The sequence below is a fragment of the Carcharhinus amblyrhynchos genome, chromosome 22, assembly GCF_965287045.1.
Source record: "Carcharhinus amblyrhynchos chromosome 22, sCarAmb.v2.hapA, whole genome shotgun sequence".
Taxonomy (NCBI): domain Eukaryota; kingdom Metazoa; phylum Chordata; class Chondrichthyes; order Carcharhiniformes; family Carcharhinidae; genus Carcharhinus; species Carcharhinus amblyrhynchos.
This window is the reverse complement of record NC_137345.1, coordinates 47,003,494-47,019,280: the sequence shown is the minus strand read 5'-3', so window position 1 is coordinate 47,019,280 and position 15,787 is coordinate 47,003,494. Positions and strand designations below refer to the sequence as shown.

General features: G+C 41.7%; 1 protein-coding gene across 1 annotated transcript in view; it reads right to left on the bottom strand.

The window, feature by feature from the left end:
- Positions 1-8,927: 8,927 nt before the first annotated feature.
- LOC145357119 (peroxisome proliferator-activated receptor delta-like) overlaps positions 8,928-15,787 on the bottom strand; it is a 62,001-nt gene continuing 55,141 nt past the window's right edge. The window contains exon 7 of the mRNA XM_080210268.1: positions 8,928-15,380. Coding sequence (XP_080066394.1) covers positions 15,133-15,380 — 248 coding nt within the window. The 3' untranslated portion in view covers positions 8,928-15,132. The remainder of the gene's footprint in view (positions 15,381-15,787) is intronic.

Genomic DNA, 15,787 nt, shown 5'->3' with positions numbered 1-15,787 from the left:
GGTCCCAAACATCCCCCCTCCAACCCACCCTCCATTGCCTTCCAGCTTCCACACAGCCTCCCTCCCCTCCTTACAGGTGCTGCCAGACCTGCTGAGAGTGTCCAACTATAGCCCCCTCCCACCCACCAGTCATCACATCAATCCCATCTGATTCCCCCTCAGCTCTGCCATTCACACATTAATGGACAATTTTAGCACCTTTCTCAGCCTTTTTCATCATCACTTACATTCACTTTATCCAAATATAATATACCCCTCCACCATCAGAGTATAAATCTCGACTGATTTTCTTTTAACAGTGATCTAAGCCTGGGCCCCTGGTGGGGTGAGGCAGCAGTGCTAACCACTGTGCCACCCAACCCCTCACCAACAGTTATCTAAGGTTATAATTGAACCCAGGCCCCTGGCACTGTGAGGTAGCAGTGTTAACCACTGTGCCACCCCCTCAATCGTAGGTTTTTTCCAAAAATATACTTTATTCAAAAATATTCTGAGAAATATTACAGAAACATTTCCGATCATTGCAAAGTAATCGTATAACAAAGGATCGTATTTATATTTGAGATCAAAATTTACACTACATTCAGTCTCAAAACATTACATATATTTTCAATACAAGTCCAAAGTTCGTTATGAAACTATGTACATTTGTCAAATTGAACTTTGTAACGCTTAACAGAATTACACACAGTTACAGACTATGGACTGAGGGCTTTTTCTGCTTACTGGCCTCACGGTCTTCATTGGCTGATGGTGGCCTTTCCCCATTGTGCTTTGTCAGCAACTGCCTCAAGCTTGAGTGGGTCCCTTAGCACGTAGTCTTGGACCTGGAATGTGCCAATCTGCAACACTCAGTGGAGGACCAATCTTTGCACAGGAAGATCAGCAAGTTTCAGACAGACCAAAGAGCACCTTTCACCGAGTTGATAAGCTTCCAGCAACAGTTGATATTTATCTCAGTACAACACTGGGAACAGCCGTTGGAGCTTAGAGTCCTGCTTCACAGAGCTGCTTGGGATGAACCTCTATAAATAAGAACGTAAGAACTAGGAGCAGGAGTAGGCCATCTAGCCCTTCGAGCCTGCCCCGCCATTCAATAAGATCATGGCTGATCTGAAGTGGCTCAGTTCCACTTTCCCGTTTTCTCCCCATAACCCTTAATTCCTCTGTCTATCAGAAACATATCTACCTGTGACTTAAATATATTTAGTGAGGTAGCCTCCACCACTTCAACGGGCAGAGAATTCCAGAGATTCACCACCCTTTGAGTGAAGAAGTTCCTCCTCAACTCTGATCTAAACTGCCCCCCACTCTTATCTTGAAGCTGTGCCCTCTAGTCCTGCTATCCTTTCTAAGCGGGAAGAATCTCTCTACCTCTACCCTATCCATTCCCTTCATTATACATCTCTATAAGATCCCCCCTCAACCTTCTAAACTCCAACGAGTACAGACCCAGTCTATTTAGTCTCTCTTCATAGTCCAACCCCCTCATGTCCGGTATCAGCCTAGTAAACCTCCTCTGCACTCCCTCCAAGGCCAAAATATCCTTGCGCAAGTACGGCGACCAAAACTGCACACAGTACTCCAGCTGCTGCCTCACCAATACCCTATACAGTTGCAGCAAAACCTCCCTGCTTTTATATTCTAACCCCCTCGCTATAAAGGCCAGCATTCCATTCGCCTTCTTGATCACCTGCTGCACCTGCAGACTGGGTTTTTGCGACTCATGCACAAGGACCCCCAGGTCCCTCTGCACTGTAGCATGCTGCAGCTTTTCGCTTTTTAAATGATAAAACCACTGCATCTCACTCCAGACATTCCTTACAAAGGCACATTCCACAAGGAGTGTTCGACCATCTCAACCCCCCCGCAGCCACTTTGAGGGCAGTGTGAAGCTGTACTGAGACTGAGTGCATGAAGGATCTGATGGGGAGTGCCCTTCTCACCACCAGCCTAGCCCTTGTCTGAAAGTTCTAGTGATGAGGTGTTTTGCCAGTTGACGCCACGCACCCCGGACGTTCTCTCTTCTATCTTCTTTCTTCAGGAAAAAGATACAAAAATCTGAGATCACGTACCAACCAACTCAAAAACAGCTTCTTCCCTGCTGTTGTCAGACTTTTGAATGGATCAACCATGCATTAAATTGATCTTTCTCTACACCCTACCTGTGACTGTAGCACTACATTCTGCACTCTCTCTCCTTTCCTTCTCTATGAACAGTATGCTTTGTCTGTGTAGTGCACAAGAAACAAAACTTTTCACTGTACGTTAATACATGTGACAATAATAAATCAAGACAGTTTGCTCAGGGAACCATCCAACAGGATCCACCATTTCCTTTTCCCTCAGGGCCTCAAGACCACTGCCCGATTGTAAATAATCAAATCTGTCTACATTTTCCTTCCAAGGTGCCAAAGACAGCCTTAAATACATGCTACTTCTAATTCAAATTTCACACCTGTGACAATGGAGTGATGTAACCACACTTCCCTTTGATTATAATTGCTTGATTTAATCTTCTGTCCACCCTGGGTCCTCATTGTGTTTGATGTTTAACCACTAGCACACAAGGTGTTCTCTGTGAGATTCAGTAGTCTGACAGGTTGGGGAGTACCTGTCACTCCAGTGGCAATTTTGATGTTAACATTTTCAAGAAATGTGAGAATTGATCCAGAAACAGCCAAACCATACTTGTTATTTTGTAAAACCTGTTAATGGCTTGACCACAGAAATTCAAATAATCCAGACAATCACCTAAATTGAAGCAAATGCATGCCATTGTGTGATCCACTTACTCCAGGAACTTGCTTGGTTAACATATTCATGAAGTCAATCCACTGGCTGTCTCTTCTGAAATGAATACTTTCTCTTTGGTTCACGGCTTCTTTTAAGTTTTTATTCCTTTCTTAAAGTTACAGAGTGGACGGGGCAAGCCCTTAACCCACCACCTTGCTGACTCCAAAAACCGAATTGATTCCAATTCATGGTCCCCAGCAAGAGAGACAAACAAGATCCAAACTGACCTCATCTTGGGCTTGATCTGATGCTTGATCTTAGCCAAGCTCATCTAAGAGACACATTGCTTCCTGAAGACATGAGACTCATGTGGAACATTGCACCAGTGTGTAGGCCAAATGGCCTACTTCTGTGGGTGCACATTCTATGTGATGTAAAATGAATGAGATCAGCAGCTCTTGATAATAAATTGAAGTTATCGCTGCAACATTCAGTACCGGAGTAAAGCAAATCAGATGTTGGTGATTGAATACATTGATATGAAAGTGAGATAATCTGCCACTTATAAATTATTAATGCATCTCTACTTAGAATAGTGAACAGTTCTGCAGAACCAAGAGATAAAGCAGCAACACTAAACAGGGGGATCAGAATGATTGAGAGATTAGATAATGAAGATAATTTGTTAATTGGGCACTTTCTCACTGAAAGAAGAGAATCTGAAGGTTTCACCTTAACCAAAAACAGTAGAATCAGAGATCACAGCCTGTGTTTAAAGAGAGATAAATCAGAATTTATCTGTGGAAACATTAGTCTCCTGGTGTATGTTATCTACAGATGTCTATAGTAGTCATTCAATAGATTTCCCTCAGATAATATCCCTTCAGGTGTTGTATATGAGTAAATTGAAATGCTGGGCCAAATCCTACCAAAATATATGTTGTTCCTGGTGAGAAAACAGTGTGCTTCTCTCCGGAAAAACACTACTTTTCTCTCCACATCATACTAAATTTTGGCTAAAAAAAGAATCGAGGGAGTCTGTTTCAAATCATACAGGGGCTGAGGCCACAACATATGGAATTAGAGAATAGAATCATATAATCTCCACAGTGCAGAGGAGGCCATTCAGCCCATCAAGCCTGCACCCACAACAATCTCACCCTGTTGCACCCCGCAAACTCTTACCTTACTAATCCCCCTGACACTAAGGAGCAATTTAGCATGGCCAATCCATCTAACTCACACATTTTCAGACTGTGTGAGGAACCTGGAGCACCCAGAGGAAACCCACGTAGACACAGGGAGAACGTGCACAGGCAGTCTCCCAAGCCGGGAATTGAACCCGGGTCCCTGGCGCTCTGAGGCAGTAGTGCTAACCACTGTACCACCGTGCCTCCCTCAACATGCCGGCAAAACCCAGCTGCACTAAGATTGGAGCGCCATCTTTAAAGGGCACCCCGATCATAACAGGAATAAACCTTCCCCATCCCCCAGCCCACTAGAGTTCTCACAGATTCCTACTCCGAGTTGGCATTTCTGTCCCCTTGCCTCCCCCCAATCATTGGCCCGTGTGAAGTGATGGAGGCGCCTATCGAGTGGGGGAGTAGGGGTGTCCCAGAGAGACCACTCACTAATGACACGCTAACATATTAAAATGAGCTGTCTGCAGTCCCGCAGCGCGCTTCACGCCACTCCGCTGGTGAGAGGCCAGGAAGATCAGAACTCGGAAATTCGCCAGTGCGAATCACACTTTCCGTATTCTGAGCCACTATTCACACAGACAGAACGAGGGGTCTCAAGGCTAATTGGGCTGATCTTGAGCACACATTAACTGTCAGAAAGAACAGCAACATGGGCAGAAACGAACAGGAAAATGCAACTCTCGTTGATGAGATCATGATTCCCAATGTTTCAGGACCCCTGCCAGGGGTGGAACAAGAAAGTGCCAAGGAAGGCCAAAAACCTCATTTTAATGGAATGCGATTTGACAGCCTTGCTCATCCCAAATCCATAAAATTCTACCCAAGGTCACTGGACCTTCCCATGGTTTGTCCTGCTCTGATTCCCGTGGTGGGCAGGCCAGTAAAATTCCAGCCTCCCACCCATCCCCCGCACCCTCCTTTCCATCCCCTGCACCCCCCTTATCCATCCCCCCGCACCCCCCTTATCCATCCCCCCGCACCCCCCTTATCCATCCCCCGCACCCCCTTATCCATCCCCCGCACACCCCTTATCCATCCCCCGCACACCCCTTATCCATCCCCCGCACACCCCTTATCCATCCCCCGCACCCCCCTATCCATCCCCCCGCACCCCCCCTCCCCACCTCACTGAATATTCAGCACAATTTACAACAGCCGTATAAAAACGAGTATCTGGCAATCCCATTTCCGAAGGGAACATTGGAGGTGAGCGCTCAGGTCACCATTATCACCCATGAAGCTATTCACAGAGGGCTACAGAGAGGAAGGGGGAACTCAAATAGGTTCAACTCACGACCTGGGGGGGGAGGGGAATTCAGCATTGGCCTCTCACGGAGTGGGGGCGCTTGCCTTCCCAGCCCTTCATATCTGTCAAATTCAAATCAAAATTCAAAGGAGTCTAGTGGCTGGTATGTAGGCAGCACTACCTGTGTCCTCCTCTCTGGGCTTGTGGCGATGTAGCTGCTGTGTGATTGTCCGTCCAGAGAGGGAGCTGCAAAGTGGGTAGAAGCAGGTGAAGCTATAGGGTCACCATGGGGAGGGTGGTGGTGGTGGACGGATGACCGGGGGGCTGACTGTGAGGTTCGTGAATGGGGTCCCATGAGAGGCCAGGCTGCATGGGCTGAGTGGGGGTTTCTGAGAAGGGGTGCTTTACAGCCTCATGAGGCCTGAAGACCCTCACAAAAAGGAGGGAGGGTCACTGCAGTGGACCCCCACACTCAGGCAGCACTGTGAGGCCAGAGGGCATAAGCCTTATGGAAGTTCAAGGCCCACTACTTGTAATGGAGATATGACTGTCAGGGATTAGTTTCCGGGTAGCTGTTCCAGTCCTTGTGATCTGGGGGAACAAGGGTACCCTTAAAGGATGAAGTTGACATGCTAATTGCAGTCTTCGTACAAATCAAGTATGCCTTGCTTGCCTCAAGAGAAAGCCACAGAATCCCAACAGTATCCATCAAGTCTGCACCGACCCCAATCCCACCCAGGTCCCATTTCCCCCATAATCTCACATATTTACCTTGCTAATCCCCCTGACATTAAGGGGCAATTTACCAAGGCCATACAACTTAACCCGCACTCCTTTGGACTGTGGGAGGAAACCGGAGCACCCGGAGGAAACCCATGCAGGCACGAAATTGTGCAAACTTCACACAAACAGTGACCAAAACTGGGAATTGAACCCAGGTCCCTGGGCTGTGAAGCAGCAGTGGTAACCACTGTGCTACCATGCTGATATTTTTCTGTCAAAATGGATAACCTCACACTTATCCACATTAAACTCCATTTGCCAAATTTTGGTCCATTCTCCTTGCCTCTCTATATCCATCTGTAAAATTTTTATACCCTCTTCAATGCCTGCTTTCCCAACAATTTTAGTATCATCCACAAATTTTGCTCTGTTATGCTCTTTCCCTGCTTGAAGATCATTTATATAGATTGTAAACAGTTGAGTCCAAGCACTGTACCTTGCAGAACCTTGCCAGAGAAGGACCCGTTTTACCCTGACACTTTGCTTCCCACCAGTCAGCTAATCCTTAATCTAATCCAGTACTTTACCCCCAATCCCCTGCTATCTCACCTTCTGGATCAGTCTTCTATGTGGCACCTTGTCAAGTGCTTTTTGGAAGTCCAGATATACCACATCCACAGGTTCTCCAGTATCTACCTTGCTGGTTACATCCTCAAAAAACACAAGCAAGTTCGTCAAGCATGACTTTCCCTTCATAAAACTGTGCTGACAGTGATGGATTGAGCTTTTGTCTTTCCAAATGTTTATTCATCTGTTCTTTAATGATGATCAATAATAGCGACTTCTCCTCCACTGAGGTCAAGTTAACTGGCCTCTCACTTTCTACTTTTTGCCCTGCTCCCTTTTTGAATGGGGGCATCACATTAGCGTATTTCCAATCTACTGGGATCTTATAAGGAATTGTAAAATATCACAACCAATGGATCCACTATTTCTGCTGCCACCTTCCTTAGTACCCTAGGGTGCAGTCTATCAGTCCTGGCGGTTTACCTACTTTCAATCCCATTATTCAATATCTTCTCCCTAGTGATAGTTATTGCACCAAGTTCCTCTACATTAGTGACAGTTTTTAGAAAATCTTCATTATGCACTACTGTGAAGACAGAGGCAAAATCTCTGTGTTCACCATTAATATATCACCAGTATCATCCTCTAAAAGGGTCAACATTTTCTCAAGCTATTCTCTTCCTCTTTATATACTTAGAGAAGCATCACCATTTATGTTTTCTGCTAGTTTCCTTTTGTAGTTCATCTTAGCTCTTTTGATTCTATTTTTAGTAGCCTTTCACTGAACCTTAAGGTTCTCCTAATCCTCCAGCTTGCACCAGTTTTTGCAGCTTGGTATACCCTAGTTTTTTATGTTCTCTTGACTCCCTTGTCTAGCCATAGAATGTTTTTCTTCCTTTTACGATTCCCCTTCCTCTCAGGAATAACACTTCAGTTGAGAGGTATTCAATACCTCCCTGCACATTGTTCAACTATCCTGCCCTCATCCTTCACTGCTCTAAATAACCCCAACCTCACTTCATAGCTGAAATATTCCAGCCCAGGCAACATCCTGCTGAACCTCCTCTGCACCTTTTCTAGTGACTTAGAGTGTAGCATGCTTGAGAGGAACAGCTGAATTGAACAGTTTCCAAAGCTTTCCACCACTGCAAATTTCCCCAACTCCCGTCTTGGTATATTGAAAACTAATTGATAGAGATTTATTAATAAGAAATGTCACCACCTCCCCATCCCCTTGAATCAGTCAAGCATGTCGATAACCTATTTCTTCTTAGAAAGTAGTCTCACAACACCAGGTTGAAGTCCAACCAGTTTATTTTGGTAGCACGAGCTTTCAGAGTGCTGCTCCTTCATTTGGCGAGTCACCTGATGAAGGAGCAGCGCTCCAAAAGCTCGTGCTACCAAATAAATCTGTTGGACTTTAACCTGGTGTTGTGAAACTACTTACTGTGCCCACCCTAGTCCAATGCCGGCATCTCTACATCATGGCTATTTCTTCTTAGTAAAAAGTCTGACAACACCAGGTTTTAGTCCAACCGATTTATTTGATAATAGACTCACAAGCTTTCGAGGTTTCCCTCTTCGTCAGGTGAATGGAGAGTTCTGGCCTCAGACAGAGCATATAAAGCACAGACAGTTTAGAGATTACTGATTAGAATGCAAATCCTTACACCTAACCTGCTGTTCAAGACCTGAAGTGGCTGACAATGTGAGTGGAAGGAGCACTGATCACAGGTTACAGAGATGTGTATTGTCTCCAGACAGTACAGTAAGTGAGGTTTTGCAAATCCAGGCAAGTCACGGGGGTTACAGATGGGTTCATGTCGCACTATCTGTAACCCCCGTGACTTGCCTGGGTTTGCAAAACCTCATTTAGTGTACTGTCTGGAGACAATACACATCTCTGTAACCTGTGATCAGTGCTCCTTCCACTCACATTGTCAGCCATTTCAGGTCTTGAACAGCAGGTTAGGTGTAAGGATTTGCATTCTAATCAGTAATCTCTAAACTGTCTGTGCTTTATATGCTCTGTCTGAGGCCAGAACTCTCCATTCACCTGACGAAGAGGGAAACCTCGAAAGCTTGTGAGTCTGTTATCAAATAAATCGGTTGGACTAAAACCTGGTGTTGTCAGACTTTTTACTGTGTTTACGCCAGTCCAACGCCGGCATACCCACATCATATTTCTTCTTAGGCAGCCCCAGCGGGATCAAGGATGACTTTTCTTTCCACATGGCAGTGGGTCTCAAGGTGATTAAAATCTCCAGTGCTGGACCCACACACACTGTTTATTATAGCCTATTAAACCAGTAGTAAGTTTACCATTTCTATTTAAACTACCTCTATTTAAATTGTCAGTCCCACAAGCCACAGTCAGAATCTTTATAACTGTTTTTGAGATTGGTCTTTCGAGTAAAATCATTTCAAACAACAGAAACTTGCAATTGCTTGTGTTTTATTCTGGATTAATTTTTATTTCAATTGCCTGGTCTTTTGAGGTAAAATGCTTCAAAAAATATTTTTAACATTAGGTACAGGACAAGCGAGCCCAACTTATCCCACAAGTCACAGCGCCATTTATTATCTTCACATATTACAGAAAGCCACCTTTGTGTTTTCCCTGTGTTTCTAAAATGTTTTTTTTTGGCCCCGTAAAACCTGAACTATTGAGCTGAGGTTCACTTCAGAGATTAAACTTAAGAGAAACCTCAGCCTGTAAGGAATGGCTTTTAGGTAGAAAGATAATTGGTGAAATTGGTTAACACGGCTGAGTAAAAGGTGCATTCCATGGAACAATGTAATACATTTTTAGAATTGGCCTCGAATGATTGATATCTGCAGAATTACAGCAAAAGGCATCACATAAGGGCTGTCTTTAATAGTAATTCTTGGTAAAATCTTTGCTACTGAATGCTTTGCAGAAGTCATGAATAATGTCACAAAAATACTATATTTCAACATAAAAAATATGCAGTTTTCACATATTTCATTTTTCCAGCTTTTACTTGAAATTTATTGCATGCTTCTTAGGACATAACACACAACCTACATACAGTATCAAAAAATCTTACTGTCCTGAGATGTGACAAAAATGTCCATGTCTTCCTTGAGACATCAGTATAATTAGAACATGAATGGATGAGTAAAGCACCTTGCATGTCTAGGTACCAACCCTAATTTGTTTTGTTCAACCATAACAAAATCCTTTCCTATGGAGGTAATAACTAAATCTGTGTCTAACCTCTGAACATAGAACGTACACATACCTTATAACTGATATGGCTACAGTATCTATGTAAACAAAGGATGCTTGCCTGGGATAATCAAATAAAGAAATCAAATTATAGTATTGAAGTATTTCAAATAAATGGCACAGTGTTCTAAAGTCCTGAGTGTGTCTGTGTTTCCTGTAGGTATAATATTGAAGACACGGTGAGTGAAATATCCCATCTATCCACATGTCTGTGCAGATCTAAAAACAGGGAAAAGTGCAAATGTACAATTACCTGTCCATGGGACAAGTAGAATTTGTCATGTCTAGTACTCCGATTAAAGATAAAACCTCAAAGAATAGAGATAGAATTACAAGCGTTGGTCTCCACTGAAAGAAAAAAGGATAACTATTAAAATTGTGCAATTGTTTTGTGCACACATGGATCTGAGACCCCCATCTATTGATTTTGGAAAAATTGAATTATATGTAGGTGACAAGTGATGCATTTTCAGCAACTTACTCCCATATTGTAGTGTTTCAATGGTAGGCCGAACCAGCAAGGAGTGGCAGGAAACTCCTGGTGCAAGAAAATGATTGAAGGGGATAACTCATCAGTTTTATGAGTACATTGGAGGAAAATGCCTCAGTCCCCTTATGTCTGATAAAATAATGTTCTTCTGCCAATGAGATGGTACAGCTGCAGACAATATCTGACTATAATCGGTAAGGTGATTTTACTCATCTTCCACCTCAACCACTAAGGAGAGATTTGGGTTGGTTAGGAATAGTTCTTAAACATTTCTGGGTTCCAACATAAAACACATCCTTACACTGGAGTTTTTAAGAAGCTCTTTTAGTACAAAAATACTATCAGTGCAAACAGCACAACGTTAGAACCACATTGACCAGGTAGTGCATAGCCTATATAACAAAAGTAATGAAAGGAAATAATCTTATTAACAAAATAACACATTAACTAAACAGAGGCATTCTGTTTAGGTGACAAAAAAAGGACAATCTTTAACAAGACACAGTCTGAAAAAATACATACGTTAGTTTAGCAAAACATACATGATAAAGCTTATTTATTGCATCTTCCACAGATTGAATATCCTAATACTAAACAAAATTGATTTTAAAAGATTATAACTACTGGGTTCAAAAACTAATTAAATTGATATTTATATTTAAATTAGTATTAGAGTCCGTTAGACTAAAAAACTTAAATTCATTTCCCAGTTGCCTTTTGCAGCCAATGCATTAGGCTTATCGTATATGTAAAAAAAACTAAGACAGTTGGTGGAAGATCTCTTTCAGTTTAAGAATGTAACAGACAATTCAAAGAGAAATACAGTTGGTAATTCACCTGGAGGGCACGAACGCGTTAACACCATTAGAGTCTGAAGCAAATAGTCAAAAAGTGCATAAATCAATTTCAGACTTTAAAAACTTCATATTTCTTTTGCCTTGCTATCAATTATAGATATTTGTTGCCAACAAGTGATATTCAATAAATACGTTTGCTATTTCAAAAGGAAGCCACACAAAATGTGAAATTGGGATGCTAAAATACCAATGTCACACAAATAAATCGCCTTTGTTTCCTTTAGAGTGTCTGAAATCTATAAGGATCGTCATTTGAAATTAACTAGCTCAAGAAAACCACAAATTCAGTACTTCCTTGTGAATTTAGCTGGGGTGCAATCCATTCCAGAGAAAAGTTTGAGAATAGCTGTCACATCAGCAGATATCACAATTCATTCACTGTAGGCTTCATCATTTCTACCAATCCACAACCTCTCCTGCACTACCCTTCTTCAGCTCATCACGAGGACAAAACTTCCTCTTTACCTATTCGAGTGCTTACGTTGCTCAATACTGAATCACCAAATAAACTAATTCGTGATTTTAACAAACTTGAATGTCAAAGATTTTCTTAAACCATCCGCTTCCTGTATTCACAGTCATTATTTTACCAGTGAAAATCTGCATTTAAATTTTCCAGCAATCTCCCTGCAGAATCGGTTAGTGTTGAGCATTAATTATCTATATTTTGTGGTATGGCCCTGAAAATAAATTGCTACGTGAAGAGTATGGGCATCAACTGACGTAAAGCAGTTTTATATATATAAACAAAATACCCATACATACACATATATCACCTGGCCTGTGTCTAATGGAAAATGGCAATTGACAATCAAGTCCAGTCTTGAGGGGAGAAATCCATCACTGAGCTGTTGTTGCATACCACATTCTTGGATAGCCCTGCAAATGTTATACATGGTGGTTCAATTATAGATACTCATTGCTCATTTTTTCCTGCTACCCATTTCACTGCTCACTGACATTGGTCCCACACATCATAAATAAGCATAAGGACACTTTTCCTACACCTCTGTACTTTATAGAGTGAATACCATTGTAGACCACAAAAACACCAGGTCCAATCTTCAAATTTTGATCCATAGCCCTATGTAAAGCACTTTGGTACATTTTGTTACGTTGAAGTGTTTTATATGGTTGTTCTGAAGTGAAGAGTTCAAGTGGAGTGCATTGGTAATTGGCCGCAGCAATGTCAGAGTATGGAACTTCATAAAGTAATTCCTACTCCTAATATCCATCCAGCACTCCTGTTGGAGGGTCACATGTTGGGAGAGGATGGGCCTCAACTTCGATGCGTTCTCTACAACCAAACCTTCACAGTCAAAGCTCTCATGAAACAACTGGCCAACTACGCAAGGTAGTTGAGGGCACCTAATTGAAACTACACCCCAAGAATGGAGTGAACATCTCTGGGAGAGGACTAGAACACTGGCAAGGGAAGAAAACATCTCCAACAACAAAAAAATCACAGAGCATCAAGAGGAAAATAGATTAAAAATCACTAAAAGAAATGTTAACAAAAGAAGATTCTAGCTATTTGAAACAGTAGCAAAACAAATTTCTGGATTCAGCTTCCATGATTTAATTGCGTGTAAATATTACAAAGTCCCCTAATTGCCCTTCCCACTTTGAAGCTCCAGAACTGGTATTGTCAGTCTTCATTATGTCCTGCAGCACATTCCATTGGTCAGTCAGTTCTGGTTCACACTACACAACTACACAACAATTCTACTAAGAGCCAACTCCAGCAGGCCTCCCCAACTCAGAGCAACACCAGGACACATCAGAAATTTCCCCAAATTCCCTTCAAGAGACCCAGCAATGAACTAATTTTAAAATTATAACATTTTAGTCAAAACTACAACTGAATGTAAAATATAATCATAAAATGTAATACTGCACATTTGTGGACTTATGGAAGAATTTTCACTTATGGCTTTACCTACATTACTTAATGGTTGACGCATGGACTATCAGTACTCAGTGTCAAAGTGTCAAATTTGCACAGAAATTAAATTTAGTATGGGCTATACCTTGGAAGTTTGGAGGTATAAAACTTTGTACTTTCATGCAGATAGAAAGCAAAATGCTGAATGCCAGAAATCTCAAATAAAACCAAAAATGGGAACAGGCTCACTACTGTCCGAAAAATACCGTGGGCAGCACGGTGGCTAGCACTGCTGCCACACAGTTACAGGGTCCCGGGTTCAATTCCCGGCTTGGATCACTGTCTGTGGAGTTTGCGCGTTCTCCCTGTGTCTGCGTGGGTTTCCTCCGGGTGCTTCGGTTTCTTCCCACATTCTGAAAGACTTGGTTAGGTGCATTGACCTGAACAGGCACCAGATTGTGGTGACTAGGGGAATTTCACAGTAACTGCATTGCTGTAAGTCGTACTTGTGACTAATAAAATAAACTTTTAACCTTAGGTGATGACATCAAAGGGCCCACAACAGGATTTTTCTTTTTCTCTTCAAATGTTGACAGACTGCTGAGAATTTCCAATATCATCAGTTTCTGAATGTAATAGTTTTGTATTAATAAACATCATTATCAGTGCCAGAGCTGAGGTTGGAGTCTGCCAGCCACAAATCAATTGCTTGGAGATGCTGTTCAACTGCCCATTTCACCTGTACTACCAATTGTTGAAACAAACATTGTTAAAATGGCTACCGGACAATAAGGTTCCAGCATTTCCCTGTCTATTGGAATTCAATACTCATGGGGAAATAAAGTGAACACGGGCATGCAAAAAAAATCTCTTCAGGAAATAGAAATGGGAGAGGGGTAAGAAATAAATATGGATTTTTTTCTGTCTGCCATTGAGAAGCAAAACAGAACAGCAAGTAGAATAGTTATCAATTGTAACGAGGTGATACCAATTTAATAATTTTCAATGCAAAGGGAAACATATTTGGCAATTAAGATCCAATCGGATTTCATTAATTAGAAAAATATGAAATAATTTAATAACTTCCATTAATGATAATATTTTATTCTAACAAGGCTTTTGACAATATTATCTTCCCAAAAAGGTCATTAATAATATAAATGGAGAGCCTGATTAAAGGTTCCTCACACGCTTCCCAATGAACCTATTCTGGTGAATTTTACCATGGCAAGGGAAGGAGAGCCCCTATAAAAAACCCCAAAATTATTGGGGCACTACAAATACCTTTTAGAACAAATGTAAACAGTGTCTGTGAAACGCCAGATAAGGGATCAGATTTTCCCAATCTTACATTTTAATCGCCAACCGGGAATTTGTAAATGTTCCGTCAATAGAGTTTGGTAAGCAGGTACAAATGTCAGATGCAGAAGTGTGAAAGAAGTGGCTTGAAAAACTTGAATGAAATTCTTCGTTAAAGAAAGAATTGCATTTAACTAAGCACTTCTTCATATTTCTGTGAAACCTCTTAAAGCACTTCACTGAAAGTGCTTTGGAAAGGTGGTTATTTGCAAACTCCAAAAATGTCATAAAAGGAAGAGTTAAATGCTAGCCCTGTAAATTTATGCACATTTCTGAACTAAACACTTCTTGGAGCATGTTCTTTTATACTATGGATTGTTATATAGAGTATGCCACATTTATTGCAGCAGTTCATATAATTTCCATATCGTCTAATTATATCAGAAGTAAGACCAGCAAGATGGGTATATACTGTTGGGCTCAGCATGCTTAGTACCATTGGATAGCTATCTTTCTGGCCAAGGTTGCATCTACCACTTGGAGGTTTTAGTACTGTAACCAAAATCACAAATTACAACACAAAATTATTTATTGTAGTAAGTCAGTAGTGTTGTAAATGTATATGTTGTCCAACAATTTTCAGCTTTAATCATTATGGTTCTGCTTTGCTGACTTTAAATGAGTGGGCTGCAACCAGCCAAACGAAGAACAAAAAATTCAGAAGCGGAGTGTCTAGTTACAGATACTTCATGTATCCTTGTGCATTTGCGCTGAACTATTTTGGTGAGAATTCAATGGAGCCATGTTAGGCTTTGATTTTTTTTGTTGCGGGGCGGGGAGGTGGATTGCAAAATAAAGCAATGTGCAATGTTTGTCAATACATGTCCTTGTAGATCTCCTGTAACAGTGGATGTAATGAAGTGTCTGCTTCAGTTTTCTTAATCTTCTGGACAAGCTGTGCATTCTCAGTCACTAGCTGGCGCAGGTCAGCCATTTTCTGGAGGAGCTTTGGAAAGAGGTATTGAGAGTCTGGATGATTAGTTTGCAGGTGCAGGCTCAAGGCTTGGAGAACACTGTCTTGCATCTCTTCAATCTGCTTCACACTCATCAGCCCAGGACGGTCTATATTAAAAGAAAAATAATTGTTAAGGACCAATTTGTTAGCATCTTTTTGATCTGGACTGATTGCTCAATGGTGCCCAATTCCTTATTCATTTCCTCTTGTTACTCACTCGTTACTCTCCTTCTCCTCACACATCTTCCTTATTGGCAAACATTCAACTAAATTCAGGAACAGGTAGTAGAGGAGACTAGATTTTACGGTAACTTCCTGATGCTGGAAGTTAAAGCATCCTGGCCAGAAACTAGCCGCAGGAGGCACAAACTGACAGTAATTTACATTATATTCACCTGTGCAATATGAACAATGTGGGACTAATGCCATTAAGATTAAAATCATGTTAGGTGGTGATTTTCTGAGACATAGCTCCACCAGCAGTGAATGTAAACTGCAGCTGGTGGTGGCGTTG